Below are 23292 nucleotides of genomic sequence, written 5' to 3'. Positions count from 1 at the left end.
AGAACAGCTCAGCACCGATGTTATAAACTTTTGTTTCCTCTTTCCACAGTGGTAACACGACCGGAGAACGTGGCAGGATACATACCAGTGTCGAGGGGAAAGGGGCCTATCTTGTCGCAGGCGCAGTAAAGCCCCATTCACAATGCAAACGTAACGTAACGTAAACTTAAAAATAACGTTAACTTAGAAGTTAGCGGCCATCTTATCTAATGGATCCATTCACAATGCGCCGACGTTAACTTAACTGCGAGTCCGTAAAATTAAGGGATTGCAAACTCCAAGCTCTTGCGGTTAATTTTACGTTAACTTTAAGAACCAGCCAATCAGAGCAGAGGTAAACATTGTGTGTTGAGCACGATATAATGACTTCTTTCGAAGAAACACTTGTAATTCTCTTTCAAAATAGTCTTTGTGTATAGGCTATGTATGATAGAAGGAAAAAGAATTACAAATACGAAAAATAATAGGTGGAAATTAATATCCTGTAGTATGGTAATGAAATCTGACAATAAATGGCGGGGGACAAGCTCGCAGCGCTGGCAAACGGACGAGAGACAATCCCTGTCATAAATAAAACAGTGTCCCTGTATATTTCTTAACATTATAACGGACTACTAGTTTACGAAAACGATATCATCCAAACATCTTATCGGGGTGTGATAGATAGGGTCATAGATGTCGGTAAAGGAGACCTTACATTACTTCTTATTACAAAAGGGGAAGCAAATCGTAAGAAAGGCAAACAGTTCAAGTTTCATCCGCATGTCCAAAACGAACTGATGAGGGTCATTTCTTACAGTAGATTACCGAAATCGCCCTGAGATAACCTTCTTTGATTCAAGGGATGAACCCATTTTCTGCACCGTTGTTTAGATCGCTTTTTCAGGTACCGTAGGCCTACACAGCTCCCAGGAGCAAAGCAATAGATGTTTGAACTAATATGAATTCCGCTACCACGTTGTTTGATTCCATCGAGGTACTGAAATATAAAACTGCGAGATAGCCCAAAACCTGACTTCCGTACTAAATAACATGGCAGTGTTTTGATTGGCTGCTGTGTACTCTTTACGTTAATGTTACGTTCCTCCATTGTGAATACACAAATTCTACGTTAATTTTACGGTTACGTTTGCATTGTGAATGGGGCCTAATACCTACTCGCCTAGCTGTTAGAAGAAATTCAAGGCGTAACCACTGCATGGAGTGGTAACAGCCTCTCGCTCAGCTTCGACGGTGGCAGACTGCTGCAATAGAGTTCTCGGAACACGTCCCGGCGGAGAAACAAAAATATCAATATTAAAGAATATTGGATATTTATATTTTCAAACTGTTACCAGTGGTAACAGTGGATACTAGCACGCTTCGCCACTGCGTAATATGACTAACACCCTCCTTTATGTCGGTCTTGTCTGTTTGGTTGTTAAATGCAGTGATGAATCACACTGGCGAGAAGAGATAGTACCCTGTAGCCCTGTGCCAGTCATCTAGAGCCAATTTTGGTGGTTATGTCCTTTCCCTAGTAAAATAATATGTTTTATATGGCCTTTAATACAAGCATTGTATTCATCAAAGATGTTCAGTGGCTGGACGGAGGCTATTTATGCGGAGTCCAATAACGATCAAGGAGAAGAAGAAGAGTGGCGGTGGTCTCGACCAATGATAACCATGCTAACAACCCGCAGTTGCCTGTGCGTTGGATTGTCAATAGGCTGTTCTATTTGTTTTGGGTGCCAAATTGGTATAGTTTAATTATACTTCGGTGCATATTAAGCTACAAAATGTATTAAATCTAACAGTTTTCTTCGCTTTTTTCTAATGAGACGGTGTTATTCTTCGGAATACACCGATCTTAATCGTGTGGTGAACAATAAGGTGTCGTCGCCACATTGTGAGATTTGTGTATCGTTACTTGTTGATCTGGAGACATTTCGTGTGAACCAACATTACTCCAGATTTATTGGAGTAAGGACAGCTATTAAGCTGAACTCTCAAAATGACCATCCTTTCAAAGAAAAAGTCGAGCCAAGGCAAGTCGGAGGAAACCCCCGACCAGGCTTCTCATCTTGGCGGCCCCCATTCTCATGCGCCTTTGCCCAATCATTCCCAGGTACAATATAAGTATCCGTAATTGAAGCCACTCTTTGGGTAGCAATAGTGTAATTTTTATTTCATCCCAAAGTAGACCTGTTACCCCCCCCTCTTTTTTTTTTCTTCCTCAATCATGAAGTGAAACCTATGGCTAGGCCTATATTGTTCGTTCTTTGTTTCCCGAGATTCCTTTATTCACGCAAATGCGTATAGTTATCCACTAAATTACCTGTACTTAAAAAAAGAATGTTACTCATCATTGTAGGGAATGTACCCTGAATTTTGATTTCTGTTGTGTTATTGATTATGCTGAATGACTTTGTTATTCACTTATGACTTTTTTCCCAGTGTTGGTTGAGTTTTGAGTATATGACTATAAATATATCTACCACAGCATGAAATGCTGCCTTAGAATAACTTACATATTGCTAATCAACCAGACAGTCAATACTGATTCTGCATTTAGGACAGTCGCTCAGGCGGCAGATTCCCTATCTGTAGTTTTCCCAGCCTTTGCTTAAACAATTTCAAGGACATTGGAAATGTATTGAACATCTCTCTTGGTAAGTTATTCCGATCCCTAACTTCCGTTCCTATATCCAAATATTTGCCCCAATTTGCCTTCTTGAATTCCAACTTTGGTGACGCTTCCGTAGGGGGTCTGCTGTTGGGATTCATTAGAAATGATTGAAAAGTAATATATTGCAATACCTGATGTAGCAGAGAGGAGAGATCCTTTCTCAACGCTTGCTAGATACCCACCATCCTGCCCCAAAAAGTAATCTTACTTATATAGGAGAATTGAAAGCGAAACAGCGTGAAAGAAGGAAGTGTCACTATTATCTTTGCTTCTATTGGCTAGCTCTGATCGGCTGTGAAGAAGGCCATGTAATTTTTTCCCCGCTAGAGGTCGCATGATCATTGGCCTCAGGGTTACCACTTTAGCTGAAATTGTATCCCCTGCCGTAATTAAGGCACATTTCTGATCATTCAATGTCTGTTGCAAAAAGTGCGTGGATAAATGTATGTTATGCAGGATACTAGAGGCCTAGTGCTGCTTCGCGGCTCTAACCCGGTGGGGGCTTACTCCCCCAGACCCCCTTGGCTTGTGCCCAGCCCAGTGGTCTTGTCACTAACCAGACCTAACCAGTCCAGCCCAATAGTCTTGTCACGAGCCGGACCTAACCTATCCAGACCAGTTACTTGATATTCTTAGGTTGGCACCTCTGTATAGCTGGTTCAGATGTCACAGACCCGCACTATGTTGTTCATGTAACCAATGTTACATCGTCTGAGGCGCGCCATGTTGTTTGTTTAATATTTGTGACGTGTGGCCGTGCTATATGCAGCCTGCTTGCGGAAGAATTACACCAACTTTATCTTCATATTGTGATCTTGCCTACTTTTAAAGACACCACTCAAACTTATTCGTCTACTAATATCATTCCACACCATCTCTCCACTGACAGCTTGGAACATACCACTTAGGCGAGCAGCTCGTTTTCTTTCTCCCAAGTTTTCCCAGCCCAAACTTTGCAACATTTGTGTAACGGTACTCTTTTGTCGGAAATTACCCAGAACAAATCGAGCTGCTTTTCTTTGGATTTTTTTCAGTTCTTGAATCAAGTAATTCTGGTGAGGGTCCCATACACTGGAACCATACTGTAGTTGGGGGTCTTAGCAGAGACTTGTATGCCCTCTCCTTTTCATCCTTACTACAACCCCCTAAACACCCTCATAACCATATGCAGAGACCTGTGCCCTTTCCGTTTTACTAATAAAAAGTCCTTATACAGTTGTTTAACACTTGTATAGTTATATAGCCTAGGGCCGCTTCGCAGCTTCTAGCCTGGGAGCTTACGCCCCCAGACTGCCCTTTGCTTGATCCAGACCAATGGCTTTGTCACTGACCAATGGTCTAACCAATCCAGACCAATGGCTTTGTCACGCAGGATACTAGAGGCCTAGGGCCGCTTCGCGGCTTCTAACCTGGGGGCTTACGCCCCGACACCCCCTTTGCTTGATCCAGACCAATGGTCTAACCAATCCAGACTAATGGCTTGGTCACTGACCAATGGTCTAACCAATCCAGACCAGTGGCCTAACCAATCCAGACCATTGGCTTTGTCACGAGATTCGTAAATTCAAAAGTAGCGCCACTGCACTAGGACTAGTTCTTTAAACAGTTGGCAGCTCTGTCCACCGCACGATCAAGCACTTCGTGAGACGCGAGCAAGAGAGAAACAATTGGAAGTGCAATCGCGCCTAGATCCGTGCGCCGCCCAACCATCGTTTCTTTTATAGTTATTCATTGTCATTTCGTCTCTTTAAAGTGTTTTACTGTATGAAGATGGCTAGCCTCCATAACCTCTGAATGGTGTATGTCTTCTATGTTTAAAATATTGTGAAGTTCATCAGCGTTATCATCCAGTCTTTCAATGTTAAATGGATAAGTCGAAAATTTCACCACAATTATATTACTTCAGACAATAAATACCACAAAAATAAACTGCTCACTCATTTCTTTTTCCGCTACTCGCTGCTATACAACGCTTACACAAGGGTCCTGGTCTGTATAAGCAATTCAATGAATAACTATAACAGATGTATACACAGGAGGCTTATACACGGTTTATTAGTAATGAATTTCACGTAAACGGTGTATAAACCTTGTATAAAAGTTATACACGGTTTAGTAGTAAGACGGTTTATTTACAATCCCATTTATGTGATTACCCCAATGAAGATTTTTCCTTATATTAACACCTACTGTAGGTACTTACAGTGATCCCCATAAGGAACTCTCACCCCATCAATGCAGTAATTAAAACTGGGAAGACTTTTCCTATTAGTGAAACTCACAACGTGACTTTTAACCCTGTTTATCATACTATTGCCTGCTGTCAATCTCACAACATTATCAAGGTCATTTTGCAGTTGCTCACAATCTTGTAACTTATTTATTACTCTAGGGCCTATATAGAATAACATCATCCGCAAAAAGCTTTATCTCTGATTCCACTTCTTTACTCATATCATTTATAGACTATGTATAAGAAAACAAAGATCCAATAATACTGCCTTGAGGAATTCCGCTCTTAATTGTTACAGGGTCAGATAAAGCTTCATCTACTCTAATTCTCTGAGATTATTTTCTAGGAATATAGCAACCCATTCAGTCACTCTTTTGTCTAGTCCAGTTGCACTCATTTTTGCCAGTAGTCTCCCATGATCCCCCTATCAAATGCCTTAGCCGCCTGTCACACAGAGCATCAAACGATCAAGAGCAACCAACTGCCATCGAGTACTAACGACAAAATTAATTTGCTTGTCACACTTGTCATCGATCGAGAGGGATCGACTGCACAGAAATAGCTGATACTCCCGCCCTGTACCGTACAGGCTACAGACGTATTCATATTCACGAGCAGAAAAGAATGTGTTGCAAAAGCGATAATTCGGGTGAATATATTAATCTAATGTATGAATATATTAGAAGAAGGAAAAGAACCAGATGATTACAGTGGACAAGGCAAATTTTCCTTAAACACGAGAGCCTTGGAGAATTCCACCAACATGTACTTTCGTTGTGGAATGACGAAAAATTCAGGAACTAGTACCGAATGCCCATCATTACTTAGGAATTAGTGGAAAAAGGAAGTCTCTAATAGACATCAGACCAACAAATTGCAGGAAGAGTATAAGTTTTGAGGAAAGGCTGACTGTATCGCTAAATTCATTATTCACAACGATTTTTAAAGGTTTAAAGTTAGTAGTGACGTTCATCTCGGAAACAACTATGTCCATGACAAAATATATAAAATAAAAGATTAGTGGCAGGTCAGTCATTTATCATTGCCCCAGAGGAGTGCGACAGGCTTTGGCAGCTGGCACATTTCCTATCCTCGCTGCTAGATAGGGGCTTCATTCGTTCCATTCCTGACCTGGTCTAATGACTGGAAACAGGCTGTGGATTTATCATTTTCAGTGGCAGGTACATTTCGTTGCATTCTATAGGTTGCTAATAAAGTATTGATTAAAAAAAGGACCGAAAACAACATATGCATTTATGTAGGCCTACATCAATTTTAATTCATAATTTGAAGGTACTACAATTAACAGTGGAAATATATTTATTTAGGCCTACAGGTTTCTGGCCACTGGTGACTTGTACATGTCTGCATCTTACAGATTTAGGATGGCTCACAGTACAATCAGTGGATTTGTTCCTATTAGGCCTATATGTGATGCTATTCGCAGAGCATTACGGTACAGCCAGAATTCTTGACTGGGTGCCATGTTCAGAAGAGTAGCATATCGCTTTCATGACAAGCCTGTTGCTGAATTCCGTACTGTCTTCTGTGCAAAGAACCCAGGTCCAAATCCAAACTTTGCAACAATGACAATCCTGTCTTTATTTACATCATTGAAGGCTACAGCAGCTTCAAAAGCAGCTTCTTCTTTTTTTTTTTTTTTTTTTTTTTTTTGCTAGTTGCTTTATGTCGCACCGACACAGATAGGTGTTATGGCGACGAGCAGCTAATTTTATCAAATAGCTGTGAAGAAAGGTGTGTCTATGGATATCAGTTCCAAACTAGAAAATTTAAATTTTCGTTAGGGTTCTGTGTATTCACGTATGTGTACCGTACGCGCACCTTTTAGCGATACATGGACCACCCTAGTGCTGAGCAGGTCGACCTCGGGTATCTTCGAGATTCGTATTGGCAACCTTTGAAACACAAACTATGAATCGCTTATGCATCGCTGCGTGACATCTGGCGTACACTTTACGTACTAGTACTGTTGTTGTTTACACAGCAAAGCCAAACTATAGAATTCATGCTGGGAACAGGGTTCCCATCGAGAAATGTTATATAAAGTGTGTATGACACAGTTGTTGGCTTAAGATAATAAAGGTTTAGAAAATTCATATCGATCGATCATATTATCGATTCAATTCAGATTTTATTTTCATTCAGTTGGCAATATAACCCGAACCATGAGAGCTCCCTCCTTCCTCCACACCCCATACAAAGAAATATCGATAAAAGGAGCACGGACTATACATTTCTTTAAGAGTTCAGGTGAGGCTAGTGCCCTGTACACTGGCTTAACTAAAGGGAATGGAATATTGTTCTTATGAGTAAATTAGCAGTGTAATAGACTGATACATGTCACACAGCTACATGTAAATTACACACACCGAGCTCGATAGCTGCAGTCGCTTAAGTGCGGCCAGTATCCAGTATTCGGGAGATAGTAGTTTCGAACCCCACTGTTGGCAGCCCTGAAAATGGTTTTCCGTGGTTTTCCATTTTCACACCAGGCAAATGCTGGGGCTGTACCTTAAGGCCACGGCCGCTTCCTTCCCACTCCTAGCCCTTTCCTGTCCCATCGTCGCCGTAAGACCTATCTGTGTCGGTGCGATGTAAAACTACTAGCAAAAACAAAAAATATATACACAAAGTCTTGTTTATTACCCTCATCACTATGCATAAACTACTGTTTCCCCATACTTTGAATTGGCAAGCTCACTTGGCAATAATAAATCCTGCACTTCCATCCATGTTACTGGTAAATCCATACCTACCAGGTCACATCACAGCACTTATTCATTTCATCACGATGTATTCTTATAAACAGTATGTTGCTAATTTATAGAGAAAGTACGGTCGAATTAAAATGTATGCCACCGGGCGAGTTGGCCGTGCGCGTAGAGGCGCGCGGCTGTGAGCTTGCATCCGGGAGATAGTAGGTTCGAATCCCACTATCGGCAGCCCTGAAAATGGTTTTCCGTGGTTTCCCATTTTCACACCAGGCAAATGCTGGGGCTGTACCTTAATTAAGGCCACAGCCGCTTCCTTCCCACTCCTAGCCCTTCCCTGTCCAATCGTCGCCATAAGACCTATCTGTGTCGGTGCGACGTAAAGCAACTAGCTACTTAGTCACATATATTTTAATGTATATATACAAATGTAAGACTCGCTAATCAGAATAGTATGCTCTGTATATATTGTACAAATAGTTTTTTATATATTCATTCAACATACCTTGCAATAATTTTCTTAATGGCTGATGATGGCACGCAAGGTGCCGAAACCGGTAAAAAAAAAAAAAAAACCATGTTAGTGTATTGAATAGGTGGAAACCTTTTATCTTCAATAAGCATTGTAAAGAAAGATAATGTTAGAAATTACAGACGATTAGGAGATGTGAAAGATCTGTATTTGAGACGACTGAAAGCAGGTATGCGCAAATGGATTAAAAATATAAAAATGTGATGAAAACATGAAAATTCACGGGGAAATATGACCATAATATGAAAAATTACCGGAAAATGACAAAAAACCGTTAAAAGAGCCAAAATATGACTATATGACCCGTCAAAATTGCATAATTTTAGTCACCATAGATAAAATCATGCTTAACTTGTATTTTCCATGGAAATATTATAATGAAATAAAATATGAAATGTCATAAACATCCAGGCCCTAATGATTGTTCTTGTATTTTAATGTCATTTTCCAGCAGATTAATAATAATGCTGTTGGTTTTGTGTCTTTTATCTTCAATAAGCATTGTAAAGAAAGATAATGTTAGAAATTACAGACAATTAGGAGATGTGAAAGATCTATATTTGAGACGACTGAAAGCAGGTATGCGCAAATGGATTAAAAATATAAAAATGTGATGAAAACATGAAAATTCACGGGGAATTATGGTTTTCGGAGACATTCCAGGGGATTAATGTGGATATTTACACTGAATAGCCTGCTAACTGTTGTTGTACTCACATGTTTTGAAAAATATTTTGCCTGTTCTACAGCAGTGTTTCTCAACCGCTGGACTGTAGCCCGGTACCGGGTCCTGGTATCAAGTATACCGAGCAGTGAGATATTCTTCTGGAATTTCTTTTACTTTTCTAAGCAGGTTTTATGAATAAATATTGTAGAGTGGAAATATTCTTAGGATTATTGTTTAGAATTGAGAGATTAATACATTTTTATGTAGGCCTATAAAATTGCATTGCATTTAAAAACATTCGGCATATCTACATGCAACAAGTTTTTTTGTTGGTAAGGTGATATCCGTCAGCTGCTCCACCTCTACTGACTTCTGTGGTGAAGTACATTGCATAACCAGTTGTAATCTTGCAAGCAAAGAGGAAGGTTGTGCTGTGTGCGAGTGCTGACATGGGTATTTTGATTCAACAGTACCGGGTTGTGATAAGTTGTTGGCATGCTAGAGGCAGGCCAGCGAGGTATACTATGAAATGCAATGCAGGACAGCAAGTGGGGCTTACTTGAATTTTGATGGCAGCTTCAGTGAATTGAAAGAAATAAAGGATTGTATGAAAGAGGAGCTAAAAAACGTATCAGAGATAATGGTCCAAAGCAATAAGAAAATAGCAAGTATGAGGGATAAGGTGAAGAGAATAGAAGATAAAAGAATTGAGGTGGCAAGAGAAAAAGCTATAGCAGGAAACTCCTAAGAAAAATATTTTTATATGTAGGTTACCTGAGGATACTAAAGAAGATTTAAGGCCGATTACAGAAACAATTACTAGTTTTAAGCCTTATACAATGTCTACTTAAACAACTTCTAATTTACGTACGATGTTCCATTACATAAACAGTGTTCAGCCAGTGTGTAGCTAGACGTCGTTTAAAGTTTAAATATTGGTTCAAAAGGGGGAATGGAAGTATCTTCCATGTAACTCTTTGCTTGTCGCAACCAATGGAATTCGCCTGTGCACGCGCCAAACATTAGTCAACTGTCTTCTTTCTACACATTATTAAAACATGGCTAAGCATGAGCAAGACTTGCCCACAGATAAGATTGTTTTCCGTAGTTGTACAGCAGGCAAATACTGGGGCTGTTATTATGGCTAGGACTCTTTCTTCCCATTCCTTGCCTTTTCCTGTCTCATAGTGTGATGATTATCCTCTGAAAAAAAAGCAAAACTTTTTAATGTCACTATTACTTGTGCCTACTTGGCAATAAATGTAATAACTGAATTCCTCCCGGTTGGTGTATGTGACAGCTCTCTGATGATCGGGAGAAGTTTTTCTGATATGAATGTAGTCGAAGTGACCTATAATTCCAGGAAAACTATCTGAAATATAATAAAATATGTCGGTTGCCAGGAATTGTTGTCAAGTTGACAGTTACCGGAATGTCCCTTGTGTCATATATTTCACGGTACATAACCTCTGATTGTGATTCAGTCCTAACATTTGAGGTTAAACAGTGTTCTCGGCAGTGTTTAAATATGGCCGGTTGAACATCTGTTTTAGACTGTCTAAGTGGTAAATAACGTCTTCGCAATGCGGCAGCCATACTTAGATATTGTTCAACCGTAAACATCGTCTAAATACCGTTTCTGCAATCGGCCCTTAGTATTTAAAGTGGTAGAGCTAATAAATGAGAGGTTGAAGATCAACTGCAGGGAAGCTGACATTGACAAGATTCAGTGAATGGAAAAGACAATAAATAGGCAAGAGACCAGTAAAAGTGAAGTTTGTTTCAATCCTATTGGCAAAGATGATCTTGGACAATACCTCCAGTTAAAAGGTGGAAATTTATCGATCAAGTGGGAGTAGGAGAAAGAAGCCTTTAGGAACCAGAAAACACTCCAGTTCCATTTGGGAAAGGCAAGACGTTTTGGACTAATAGACTACATAAGGGGTAACAGATTATTGGTGGGTGGCGGGAAGTGGACTCGAACATGGTTGTTGGATCAGTGAAGGACCATGTACACCACAGAAAGTACGTTGGCCAATGAGGAATATGAATGCACGAGGCAGCTGAGTTCAGCGGCACGCGGAGCAGCTGACACAGGAAGTGAATTGAAGGGAAGAGAGACGAAGAAACTGACTCGGAGACAACCAGCATGGAGTGCAGCCATGGTGACCTTCAGCGGCAGCCGAGTGCTGACTCTGCGAGGGAGACCACCTCAAACACAGACGTGTGAGTTTGAAACACTTCTGGCAGAGAAAAGGTAATTTGAATGAGGAAGGAATCTGGAATATTTGTCCCGAATGAGTAAATTGATAATACCAATATAAATGATCCATTATTGGACATTGTACATTTTTCAGCTAACTCATTCCTGGTTGCCAGCGTTTTGCCCTCGTGTGCTAGGTTGGGCTCATTAGTTGGTGCCTAGCACACCTACCGAGACGCCGGCCAGTGCATACCGTGGAGGCCACTGTGTAGGCTACTTGGAGCCACTGGCAGTGCCAATGCACTATGAGAGATTTTGTCTCTTTACCAAAAATTGATGCCTGCTTGGCTATCAGATGTCATAGATGTTGATTCCCATAGGGAATCTGGAATATTTCTCCCGAATGAGTAAAATTATAATACCAATATAAATGGTCCGTTATTGAACATTAAAAATTTTCATTTAACTCATTCCTGGTTGCCAGCGTTTTGGGACAAATATTCCAGATTCCCTATGGGAATCAACATCTATGTCACAAGGTGAAGTAAGTCGAATACTAACTTGGTGGAGTACTATAAGAAATTATTGGGGGGAGGGGGTGAAGACGGGTGGAGACCGAAAATAGAAGGGAATTTAATATCAGGAGGGCTGGGGTGTACTATTCCCTTATTAGATCAGAAAATAACGATAGAAGAAGTAAGAGAAGTTTTAGAGATAGCTAATAAAGGTAAAGCTGGAGCTATTTCGAGTATCACCAACAAATTTTATAAGCAAGTGGCGAAGAATGGGGATATTGTAGAAAGCCCTGCAGACTGTTAATTATACAAATTGTAGATAATTCTTCGTTCTTGTTACTCAAACAGCTTACAAGTGACTAATCTCATGTTTTAATGCGTATTACCGGGCGAGTTGGCCGTGCGCGTAGAGGCGCGTGGCTGCGAGCTTGCATCCGGGAGAGTAGGTTCGAATCCCACTATCGGCAGCCCTGAAGATGGTTTTCCGTGGTTTCGCATTTTCACACCAGGCAAATGCTGGGGCTGTACCTTAATTAAGGCCACGGCCGCTTCCTTCCAACTCCTAGGCCTTTCCTATCCCATCGTCGCCATAAGACCTATCTGTGTCGGTGCGACGTAAAGCCCCTAGCAAAAAAAAATTAATCCGTATTGAAATCTGTTATTTGCAATAACGTTTTTATTGTAATCCACCTGTTCAATAAATTTTAATGTTGTCACATTTAAAATATCATTAATAGACAAGTTATTCGTGGGACATGTTTCGCTCCCTTACAGAGCATCATCAGCCAATGAATTTCGAAGAATGGTTATGTTCGTAAACAATGAATCAAGAACTATTGAAAACATTTTTTCACAAACTTAAACTTATGCCATTAGAATATCATAAAATACATAATCTTTCGTGACATGCCTTAAAAACATGGGCTTAGTAGGAGATATACATTAAAATTGTGGTAGAATGAGTTATTCTAAAATTCTTAAAAAAATTTAGCATGTTTAACGTCTTTGAAAGAGGTGAAATTCAATCTTAAGAACTAAATTTGAAAATTTGTTTGTAATGAGATCTGGTAAAAAAGTTTTATATCCTTTAAGGATAAGAGTTTATAAAGATTCAAAGATCTCTTTGATTTGATAATTGGACTTATGACAGGATCAACCAAATCTGAATCTTGAAGAATGGTTACGTTTGTAAACATTGACTCAAGAACCGTTAAATCACTATTTCACAAACTCAAACTTACTCTACTAGAGTATCATAAAATACAGAATTTTTGGTGACATGCCTTAATAACTTGGGTTTAGTATGAGAGATACATTAAAATTGTGGTAGAATGAGTTGTTCTAAAATACTTAAAACAAGTAGCATGTCTAACATGTTAGAAAGACATGAAATTCAATCTTAAGAACTAAATTGAAAATTTCCTTGCAGTGAGGTCTGGTGAAAAAGTTTTATATTTCTTAAGGATAAGAGTCTATAAAGATTCAAAAATCTCTTATCTTTAAGGGTACGGTATAAAACTTTTACAAGTCAATGTTGCGTGAAAATAGAAGATCGTTCCTTTCTGAATTCTACAGGAGGCTATCGTGACTTAAATGTTTGGAATGTGGGTTAGGATATTCTTATTGTAGTAAATTCTCTGCAGCATATTTCACCACTCGAGATGTTTTTTAATGTTATTATTTATCAGTAAAACAATGTTTTACAAGATACTCTTTAATTAAATTCCATACTTCGATTTCTTCAAAATCATTAACTTGTATCCACTCCCTAATACACAGTACAGCTTAACATGAAAAAGCAACACTCCCCTCCCCTCTACAATGAGCAGAATCATTGCTTACAGCACTCCCCTCCTTCCCTTCACTTCCCCGTGAAGAGAGTTCATTTCCCACAAAATTTTCCACTCACCCCCTACTTAGCTACCCAGACTGGGCAGGTCCACTGACTGCAGTCCAGATGCATTTGTTGAGGGCAAGTATGATTGATTATCAGCTTAGATACGTATAGAAACATTTCTGTAAGTTAATAAGGTGATAGATAGTTGAAGAAAATTCTAATCATTATATTTTTATTACTTGTTCACATCACCAACTCTGTCATTGACAAGTTTACACATCGTAAATAATATTGTACATATATATGCATGATAGAATCTGAGGATGTTCTTGTAGAAGGAAAGATGTCATTGTTTAATAATATGGTTAGTTTTACAGGTATGTTATAGTGTTATGCATGTTGTAATTATTGTTCTTGACAAACTGAGAAGCTTTCAATTTACGTTAACTACTTCGACACTGCAAAATATGGCTTCTTTCATAACAAAACTCCAGCGAGAGTGACTTGTCAAGTTGGCCTAAACAAGGGAATATATAGCTTACATATTTTATAACATAGGCCTATGTGATGTTAATTAACAATTAATCTTTTAATGTCAAACCTAATTTATAGTTATTTCAAATACATGCCGCACTCTATATTCCCTCCAAAATTATGTAAAAAGAATGTGGTCTTTGCAAGCGCTAAAGTGGTACTCCGAATTCTTGGTATGTATTTGTTCTATTATAATCATCCTCTCATTTTGGTCTTTGGAGTTTCTGATGTTCTTCCTGTATTTTCCTTTTAGGCCTTTTTTTGTCAGGATTTTGAATGGTTTTCCTTGAACTTGCCTTTTAGCTCCCTTTCAGAACCCTCCCAAATTTTGCTCTTTTTTTTTTTTCATCATCTGCTTTCCTTCATTTCTAAGTTCCATTTTTTCCCCGAGGGTCATGTTGTTTAGCCTACTACATTTTTCCTTCTCTTTTACTTTTTGGTGTACTGCTTTATTCTACTACATAGTTCCCTCTTGTTCCCAATTGTAAGTTTTCTGCACACTTATTTTGCTTCCCATAACGGCTACTTTTAGAATCATCTGTCTTGTTCCCAATTTAACACACTCATTATTTACAAGTTTTTCCCAGAACATCATGTCCCTTGTAACTATTTTCTCAAATTCTGTCTTCTTTTCCTGATATCTAAACTTCTCAAACTTAAATTTTTGTACATTACTGACTTCCTAATTTGTAATGGTCTCAGCATTCTAATTATGTAACTTATGTTCACTGCTCTTCTCTGCGCTTCTCTGTATCCTTAAATTCATTGTAGTGCAAGTTGTTGTGAAGGTGAAATAGTTGCCTACATTTCTAATTCCTCTGTGCTCCACTTCAGATGTTATTTTGTAAGGTAACTTGTGAACATGTTAGCAAAGAAGGGGTTATCAGTATAGAATTCGACCATTCTTTCTCAATTTTGATACAATATGGCTCTCTTCCCGAGTTCTTTGGTGTTATTGTTTTTGTTTTGTTTTTATTTTGTTGCTAGTGGTTTTTAACATTGCACCATCTCCACCTCCTTTCCCCTCATCCAGCTCCTGTTGGGTTGGGACATTTATGCCACTTCCCACCTTCCTCTCTCCTTCCACCATTCCTCTTCCATTATTTTGTCTCAGTTCAGGTTTTTTCTTTCTGCACTCCTCTTTATTTCACTCCCTGTGTATTTGAAACTGTCAACAATTTCAAGGCTTTGATCACCAGTTTTCATAATGCCTTTCCCTTGTTTTTCTCTTCTTGATATAACCATGGTTTTGCTTTTCTCCTCGCTGATTTTCATACCATACTTTTTCATTTTCTTGTTCAGTGCATCCCTCTTAATATGTACCCTTATAACATTGAGAGTTAGTAAGTTGTTCTTGTACGTCTTTGCTGTTCATCCCCCAGACCACAATACTGTTAGCAAATAGTAATAACTTCATCTCCCTGGTGCCATATGCTTCCTTTGTCTCCTTTACACTTACGTCCATTACCATTAGAAACAAAAGAGATGACAGTACACTCCCCTGTCTTAGTGCAGTTTCCTTTCTAAATCATTGTTTCCAACTGAAGTCTGTACGCTGCTGACATGATTGTTATTCATTGCTTGCACCATATCTACAGTTTGTGTACACAGTCTCTTTTTGACCATTTCTTCACAACTACAGTAATTGCCTCATGCTGAAGATTGGGTCGACTGTATATCTTCCACTTCTGAAGTCTTACTGCACCTCTTGCAACTCTCCTTCTACATTTCTTTCTATTTTCCTCTCTAATATCCTTTCTAGCATTTTTTGCCACTTCTGATAAGAGTGTAATTCCTCTATAGTTATTGTTCCAGGGATTCTGTGGAACACAGAGGTGTAACAGGGTCCGGGCATGAATGGGTGGATAGAGAAAAGGTTAAATAGTAATTTAAAACTTTAAAATTTGTGATTATATTTCTTTCATAGAATTTTTGTTTCTTTTCGAATTTTAAACATGGTTAGACAATAACCAAAAATCAGGTACAAAAGTTTAGCTTGAGACCTTGAGTAACAATATAGAAAAGTCTAGGATAATCAGATGACAACATTTTTACAGACTGAGCTTAAAGCTCCCTATTTGCAAATGTAAGAAGAGCAATAACTGCTCCATTCAATAACTCCTCTAGGAGACTAAGTTCCAGAATTTACAATAGTAGAAAAAGAGCGTCTTTGCTCTACACAATTACTCTCTAGGAGACTATTCTCCAACGTTTACAAGTTCCAAGCCTATTAAAGGCACAACCTACATTTAACAAAAACCAATAGTAGACACCGTCTTATTTGCTCAACAGTCGAAATTACATAGGAAAATATAATGAAAAATAGTGAACTTTTAACAGGGGCAATAGGTGCCCATTCTACCTGGCCTTAGTTGAAAAAATAAAGGTTAAAGTTACTGGCCGAAAATCAAAATGTTTGAAGGCAAACTCTGGTACTCTTGAAATTCACATGAAAATACTTAAAACCCTATGTGGGCTTATGGCCCAACGTTATAGAGGCTAAGCCTGTACTACAGAGGTGACTAGATGAAATAAATTTTTTTAAGTTCCGAGATAGATTTTAAAGGTTACAAAATCATAGTCACCTCAATGCCAAGTTGAAGGGGAATACACGAGGGTTCCCACCCTTTATCCCCTAAATTACATTAAGTTCTTTAGACTTGTTTGAGAATTTACGTTGAGAAATAGAAGTTACATTACGAAAGAATTTGAAACCTTCCCCTCAAACTATCTTTCAGAGACTATTGCATTATTACACGGAGCCTGCCATTACCTTGAGCTGGTGGACCTCCCGGATATGGACGAGGCAGCCCTTCCCCTGCCTCTACTACGAACACACTAAACTTCTGGGGCCGATGACCTCTTGACTGGAGCGATCGAAAGACAACATGGCCCGAAATGTCCCAGCTTTTGTAGCGGAGAGGAAGGTTCCAGATTTCCCTGGGCCGAAGCCCTGACACACCCCCAATTTCCATTGGACAATCAAGTAAATATCAAAATTCTCTCTTCTCATTGGTGAATTAAATAAATGTTCAAAATTCCCTATTGGCTACAATATTAAGTTGGCAGGAAGAGATAAAAGTGTTGATAACTTTAGAACACCAAAAACAATCTACAAAAAATTCAGTTTTGCCAACTAATGACTACCAAATTTCTCTTGATACTTAATAGTCAATCCTCTCCCCAGATGGAGCACCTAGGTTGACAGTAGGAACCTCTGTCGAAAAACATTCAAACTTCTTCTACTGCATAGTTTAAAGTACATGTTGCAGATGGCCTTCTAAAAGGCGCTTAATTTAAATGCACGGAGCAGGTGTACCTCCGGTACAGTTATCACACACTTTTTTGTCCCCCATCTTAAAGACTGATATTATTATTTCCTTTCCCCCAGTTATCTGGCACGTTTCTGCTTCCATATGCATTTCAACAATCTGTACACCCATTGTAGTCCAACAAGTCCAGCAGCCACTAATTTCATCCATCCCTGGTGCCTTCCCCATTTTAATTTTATGGACTGTAAAGTCCACCTCTTAACATTGTCATATCCTCTTTTACTGTTGAGTCCTCACACCGTATAACTAGAGTCTCCTCTGCACAATTTCTCACATTCAGCAGTTTATCATAACACTCTTTCTTTATTATCGAGAAACTTCGTTTTGCTTTCTTCTTTTTTTCATCTCTATTCCATAATAATAATATTACTGGCTTTACGTTCAACTAACTACTTTTACAGTTTCCGGGAGACACCGCGGTGCCAGAATTTAGTCCCGCAGGAGTTCTTTTATGTGCCAGTAAATCTACCAAAACGAGGCTGACGTATTTGAGCACCTTCAAATACCACCGGACTGAGCCAGGATCAAAACTGCCAAGTTGGGGTCAGAAGGCCAGCGCCTCAACCGTCTGAGCCACTCAACCCCGCTATCTCTATTCCATTCTTGCCATGCTCTTCTCTCACTGCTGCTCTCACCTTCTCATTCCACCACGGTGTCTCATTTTCTTTCACTTTTGTCGATGTTCTACCACAGGCTCTCTCTGCCCAACTTACAAATACCCTTTTGAAATTGGACTATTCCTCTTCCACATTTCCTTCTTCAGTAACTGGAATTTGTTGTTGCAGTCTCTCCAGAAATTCTTCCTGTACATTCTTATCTTTAAATTTCCACACTTTTGTTTTACTATCTCTGGTCTTTAATTTTTCAATTTTTCCCACTCCTATTTGGTATCACAACTCTGATCTCCCTGAATGCTTCTCCTGGTAAAGCTGTTACATCCATCAACTGTCTGCGATTTTTCCTTTCCACGAGAAAGTAATCAATTCCTGATTTGTCAACTCAGCCATATCTTGTAATTTTCCTGCTGTTTTTCAACCAAAACCATGTGTTGCTTACAATCATTCCATTCCTCTCACAAAACTCAACTATAGTGCTTGGCACCTAAGGCTGTACACTAAAAAGCAAATATCGCTGCCCTATTTTTTCTTTCTTAATGGCTCATCACTGCTGCCAACTTGGCTAGTTACACATTAAAATTACCAGACATGACCAAAACAAACTCACGTCAGTGTAATCATGAGTAATGGAGGTTCTCTTACTGAAGTAAGTGATAAATCAAGATAGTCATCAAGTCTGTTTTCAAGCTCCAATGAAGAATTAAGGAAATAAACACACCCTCACTCAATATAATGTCATATTTCTGCCTTTATATTGATATACGCATTACTATAACCATATTCTTCTGGTGTTTGGCTAGTGTAAATAATTCAGCTCCCTTCGAATTTGCTGTTACTTGTCGGACTGGTGTGAAACCACTTTGTAAGAATACATACAAGCAAATAAGTTATATTAGATACACATATGCCATAAGTCAGTAAGAGTAGGTTATACAAAGGGTAAGTCTGTAAACCGTACCAAAGTAGAGATAAGATGAGGTTAGCTTAGGTTGATAATGAAATTTCCTTCCATTTCAGCTGATTCTCATTGTCAGAAATATATCATAGAATAGAGGAGGTAACATTGCTTTCCTTTTCGGAGGAGGTCTTGCAGATTTTTCTTGCTTCTTGCATCCTAATTCAATTCTATACCTAAGAATTGGACGAAATAAGACCATGTTAATAAAATGCTTTATTAGTCATTTCACACCAACTGTGTTATTAAATGCATTATTCGAACATACCGTCGGCATTCTGGCAGAAGTTACTAAGTTCAAAAACATTGTTTTGAGATAAATGGGTTTAAGAAATCAGTGATATACGAGTATGATTCTATATATAACTGCAAGGCTGTCACACCTTTTGGGCTAGTTCTTTTTGCAGTGCCTTCTACTATGTTACATATTAAGTGATCGAGGGACTTCATCACTTTTGCACGGATGTCAATCTTCAAAAATGGACTTCACATTAGAGGGTAGGGTACCCATACCCTCAAAATGGTTCATTCTATTAAAATAATGACCACACCATCGCGTGAAATGTGTTTTCTTTACCCCAGTAGTGCATTTAACTCAAATTCATAAAAAATGGACTTAGTCACTTCTGCTTGAACGCCGACGAAACCACATTTCTACTTACCTGGTATTATCCAAATAGATTTATAATCCTACAGAAAAGGAAAATATCCTTTACTTATATTCACAAATGTAACAGTATTATTATTATTATTATTATTATTATTATTATTATTATTATTATTATTGAATGTCCCATTACAAACCCTATTTTACAAGTAGTATATATACATTTTTTTACAACTTGCTTTACGTCGCACCGACACAGATAGGTCTTATGGCGACGATGGGATAGGAAAGGCCTAGGAGTGGGAAGGAATTGGCCGTGGCCTTAATTTAGGTACAGCCCCAGCATTTGCCTGGTGTGAAAATGGGAAACCACGGAAAACCATATTCAGGGCTGCCGAAGTGGAGTTCGAACCCACTATCTCCTGGATGCAAGCTCACAGTTGTGCACCCCTAACCGCACTGCCAACTCGCCCGGTAAAGTAGTATATTAGGGCTATAGATACTGAGACTAAGTTAATACATGACAATTGAATTTAAAATAGAGATTACTTATAAATGAGGTGGAGAAATTTAACAAACACTTTATAACAGCATCTTCTCTGAAATACCATAGTGAGAGGTGCTTGGATTTTATTATTGCACATGTTGAAATGCGTTAATTATTCATATCTACTCCTGTCAAAAATTGGACACTCAAATAAAAGATGAGGAACAGTTTGTGGCATTTCAGCCCCTATAGGGCTTCTAAATATTGAAGTACAATCCAAACTTTCCATGTCCTGCTAGAAACTGAGTTATAATATGTTTATGTTGCAATAACCTACTTGTCTGTCTTGAATATTTGGAAAGAACAACTCCCTTGTTAGTTGGCCATTTGTGCTCGTGATCCATTGGTTGTTCCACATATCTTGTGTATACTCTCTCAGTTCCTTTTTTACGTGAGACATAGGGCACTTTTCATATATCTACAAGGCATTAGAAGTAGTAGTAGCTGCCTTGGCAAGTTCATCAGCTCTCTCATTTCCTTCTACTCCGTCATGACCTCAGACCCATTTCCTGGAGATATGGTTACTGTAGCCTAATATGTGATCTTATAATAATAGCTACTGGATGAAATTTGTATTTTTCTTGGATTGCTCTCAAAGCTGCCTGAGAATCACTCAATATTTGCCCAGCACAACTGTGTTTTTTAATCCACATAACTGCCTGTTGTATAGCGCACAATTCTGCTTGAAAGACTGAACATGAGGGAGATAGTCTAAATTTAATAGCATACACCTCACTGTTATTCTGTAGTACTACAAAAGCACATCCTACAAACCAACCATTGTTTTCTTTGCTAATCCAGGATCCATCCGTATAAATATTGTAATGATGTTGTGTGTTGCACATTTCTTGCACAAGATTATTGGCAAATTTACTTGGGTGACCGGCTATCAATGTAACAGTAGTGATTTTCATGACATGGTGGTGGCAGTACGTATAATCTCGCAACTCACAAAAAATATGACTTCATAGTGCCAATATGAGAGATGAACGGTAACTGCAAGATGTTGTATTGGCAAGTAGGCTCCCTAAACTGTATGGTTAGCGACACTAAATTGAACCCATCAGTTAGAAAATAAATATAAATCACTACCTTCAGTATTAATAGCGGAGAAAGAATAAGGTTGTTCCCTTCGTGTATTTGCGTACATGGCCGAGTAGTATAGTTTCTCTCCTCCATTCATTTTCCCATATTCATATGGTCCGTTGTTCCTTTCCTTGTCTTTCGTGTCCCACCTGTGCATTTAATTCTCCCAGTATAATTGCTTTCACATCGGTTATCACCTTAATCTGCCTGCATTCAGGAGATAGTGGGTTTGAACCCCACTCTTGGCAGCGCTGAAGTTGGTTTTCCGTTGTTTCCCATTCACCAGATAAATGTTGGGGCTGTACTTAAGGCCGCGGTCGCTTCCTTCTCAATCTTAGCCCTTTCCTATCCCTTCGTCTCCTGAAGACCTATCTGCATCGGTGCGACGTAAAGCAAATTGTAATTAAAAAGTTATCTCCTTTTCTAGTTTCTCCAGGAATTCCTCGATATCCTCCTTTGTTCTCTGTCTGTGGTGCATACACTTCGTTCCTCGTTCTCAGTCTAATTTTCATTATGTACTCTACCATATTCACAAACACTCCATTTTTTGCCTCTCGGTCACCACTCCAGTACAGTGTATATCCTGTCCCCATTCTCTTCTTTTCTTTACCCTTCCACTTAAATTTATTCGTTTTTATACCCTCCTTCTCCAAAAAATCCACCACTTTTTCTGCCTTTCTTGTCAGGGTAATAAGGTTGATTATGCCCACCTTCATGATGTTCGCTACTGGTCGCCCTTTTTTCATAGTTCTCCCAGAATCCAAGAAACTGCGTGTCACTTGCAGGGTACGCCCTAACCTTTTCCAAGGCAAATTTAAAAGCACCAAATTCATATTTTGGTTACTATTACAGAGGAGTTGCGACTGTCAGAGGCATTTTATACCTGCTGCCAGGTGCAACTTTAGGCCGCTCCTCAGGAGTTTAGACAGCTTTTGCACCTGCTTAACAGAATTACAGACATTGCTGACAGGAGAAAGTTTTTTCCATTTTATCTGCCATTGGGACTGTGGTCCTCTTCCACCATCTAAATCACTGACCGTGTTCTTTCTGGTGAATTTGTTATTTCGTTTGCAAAGGCACCTGGCCCCCAACATTGCACATTAACCTTGCACCTACTCAGATTAATTGGCAACAATGGAATAGATAAGGACTAGGATTTAAAGGAAAGTGACTGTGGCTTTCATTTAGGTACAGTCCCAACATTTGCCTGGTGTGAAAATGGAAAACTATATTCAGGGGTGCCGATAGTGAGATTTGAACCCACCATCTCCAGAATGCAAGGTAACAGCTACATGGCCCGAAATTCACAAAGCCAACTCACTTGGTAATTGCATTTGCACCATATCTTATGTCCAAGTCATACCCACTCGTTGGCTGAATGGTCAGCGTAGTGGCCTTCAGTTCAGAGGGTCCCGGGTTTGATTCCCAGCCGGGTTGGGAATTTTATCCTTCATTGGTTAATTCCAATGGCTCGGGAGCTGGGTGTTCGTGCTGTTCCCAACATTCCTGTAACTCACACACCACACACAACACTATCCTCCACCACGATAACACGCAGTTACCTACACGTGGCACTTGCCGCCCACCCTCATCGGAGACTCTGCCTTACAAGGGCTGCACCTGGCTACAAATAGCCACACGAAATTAAAGTCATACCACAGATGTTCACTGCAGTCTCCCATGATCACCAGGTGATGCACATACTTTTAACCTTATAAATTGCTTCCTGCAGGTCTATGAAGAAGCAGTCATAGTAATTGATAAATTTAGTCTTTCTCAAACTACTTAGTATGCTCATTGAAGCCTGAGATCTGAATTGTTAACACCTTTTCTTCAATTTCCTCATTGATTCACACTATTCTTGAGCTGACAGGGCCCAACTCCATTATTATGGTAACATTTATCAATAATTGTAGCTCCTGTCTCTCATATCCACTCTTGATTAGCATGTGCTGTAGTTCACTTTCCAGTGTTTTTTCCCTTCTTTCTTTTTTTCGTGTGCCACTAATTCCAAGTACACCGGGAGAGTTGGCCGTGCGGTTAGGAGCCCGCAGCTGTGAGCTCGCATCTGGGAGATAGTGGGTTCGAACCCCATTGTCGGCAGCCCTGAAGATGGTTTTCCGTGGTGTCCCATTTTCACTCCAGGCAAATGCTGGGGCTGTACCTTAAGGCCACGGCCTCTTCCTTCCCATTCCTAGGCCTTTCCTGTCCCATTGTCGCCATACGA

The 23292-nt window shown here is 39.4% G+C and overlaps 1 protein-coding gene across 1 annotated transcript in view; it reads left to right on the top strand.

The window, feature by feature from the left end:
* Nucleotides 1-1738: 1738 nt before the first annotated feature.
* Duba (Deubiquitinating enzyme A) overlaps nt 1739-23292 on the top strand; it is a 255239-nt gene continuing 233685 nt past the window's right edge. Inside the window, exon 1 of the mRNA XM_067139359.2 lies at nt 1739-2107. Within this exon, the coding sequence (XP_066995460.1) occupies nt 1994-2107 (114 nt within the window). The 5' untranslated portion in view covers nt 1739-1993. The remainder of the gene's footprint in view (nt 2108-23292) is intronic.

This window comes from Anabrus simplex, chromosome 2, assembly GCF_040414725.1.
Source record: "Anabrus simplex isolate iqAnaSimp1 chromosome 2, ASM4041472v1, whole genome shotgun sequence".
Classification (NCBI taxonomy): Eukaryota; Metazoa; Arthropoda; class Insecta; order Orthoptera; family Tettigoniidae; genus Anabrus; species Anabrus simplex.
The sequence above is the reverse complement of the archived record's forward strand: the minus strand, read 5'-3'. Positions and strand labels throughout refer to the sequence as shown.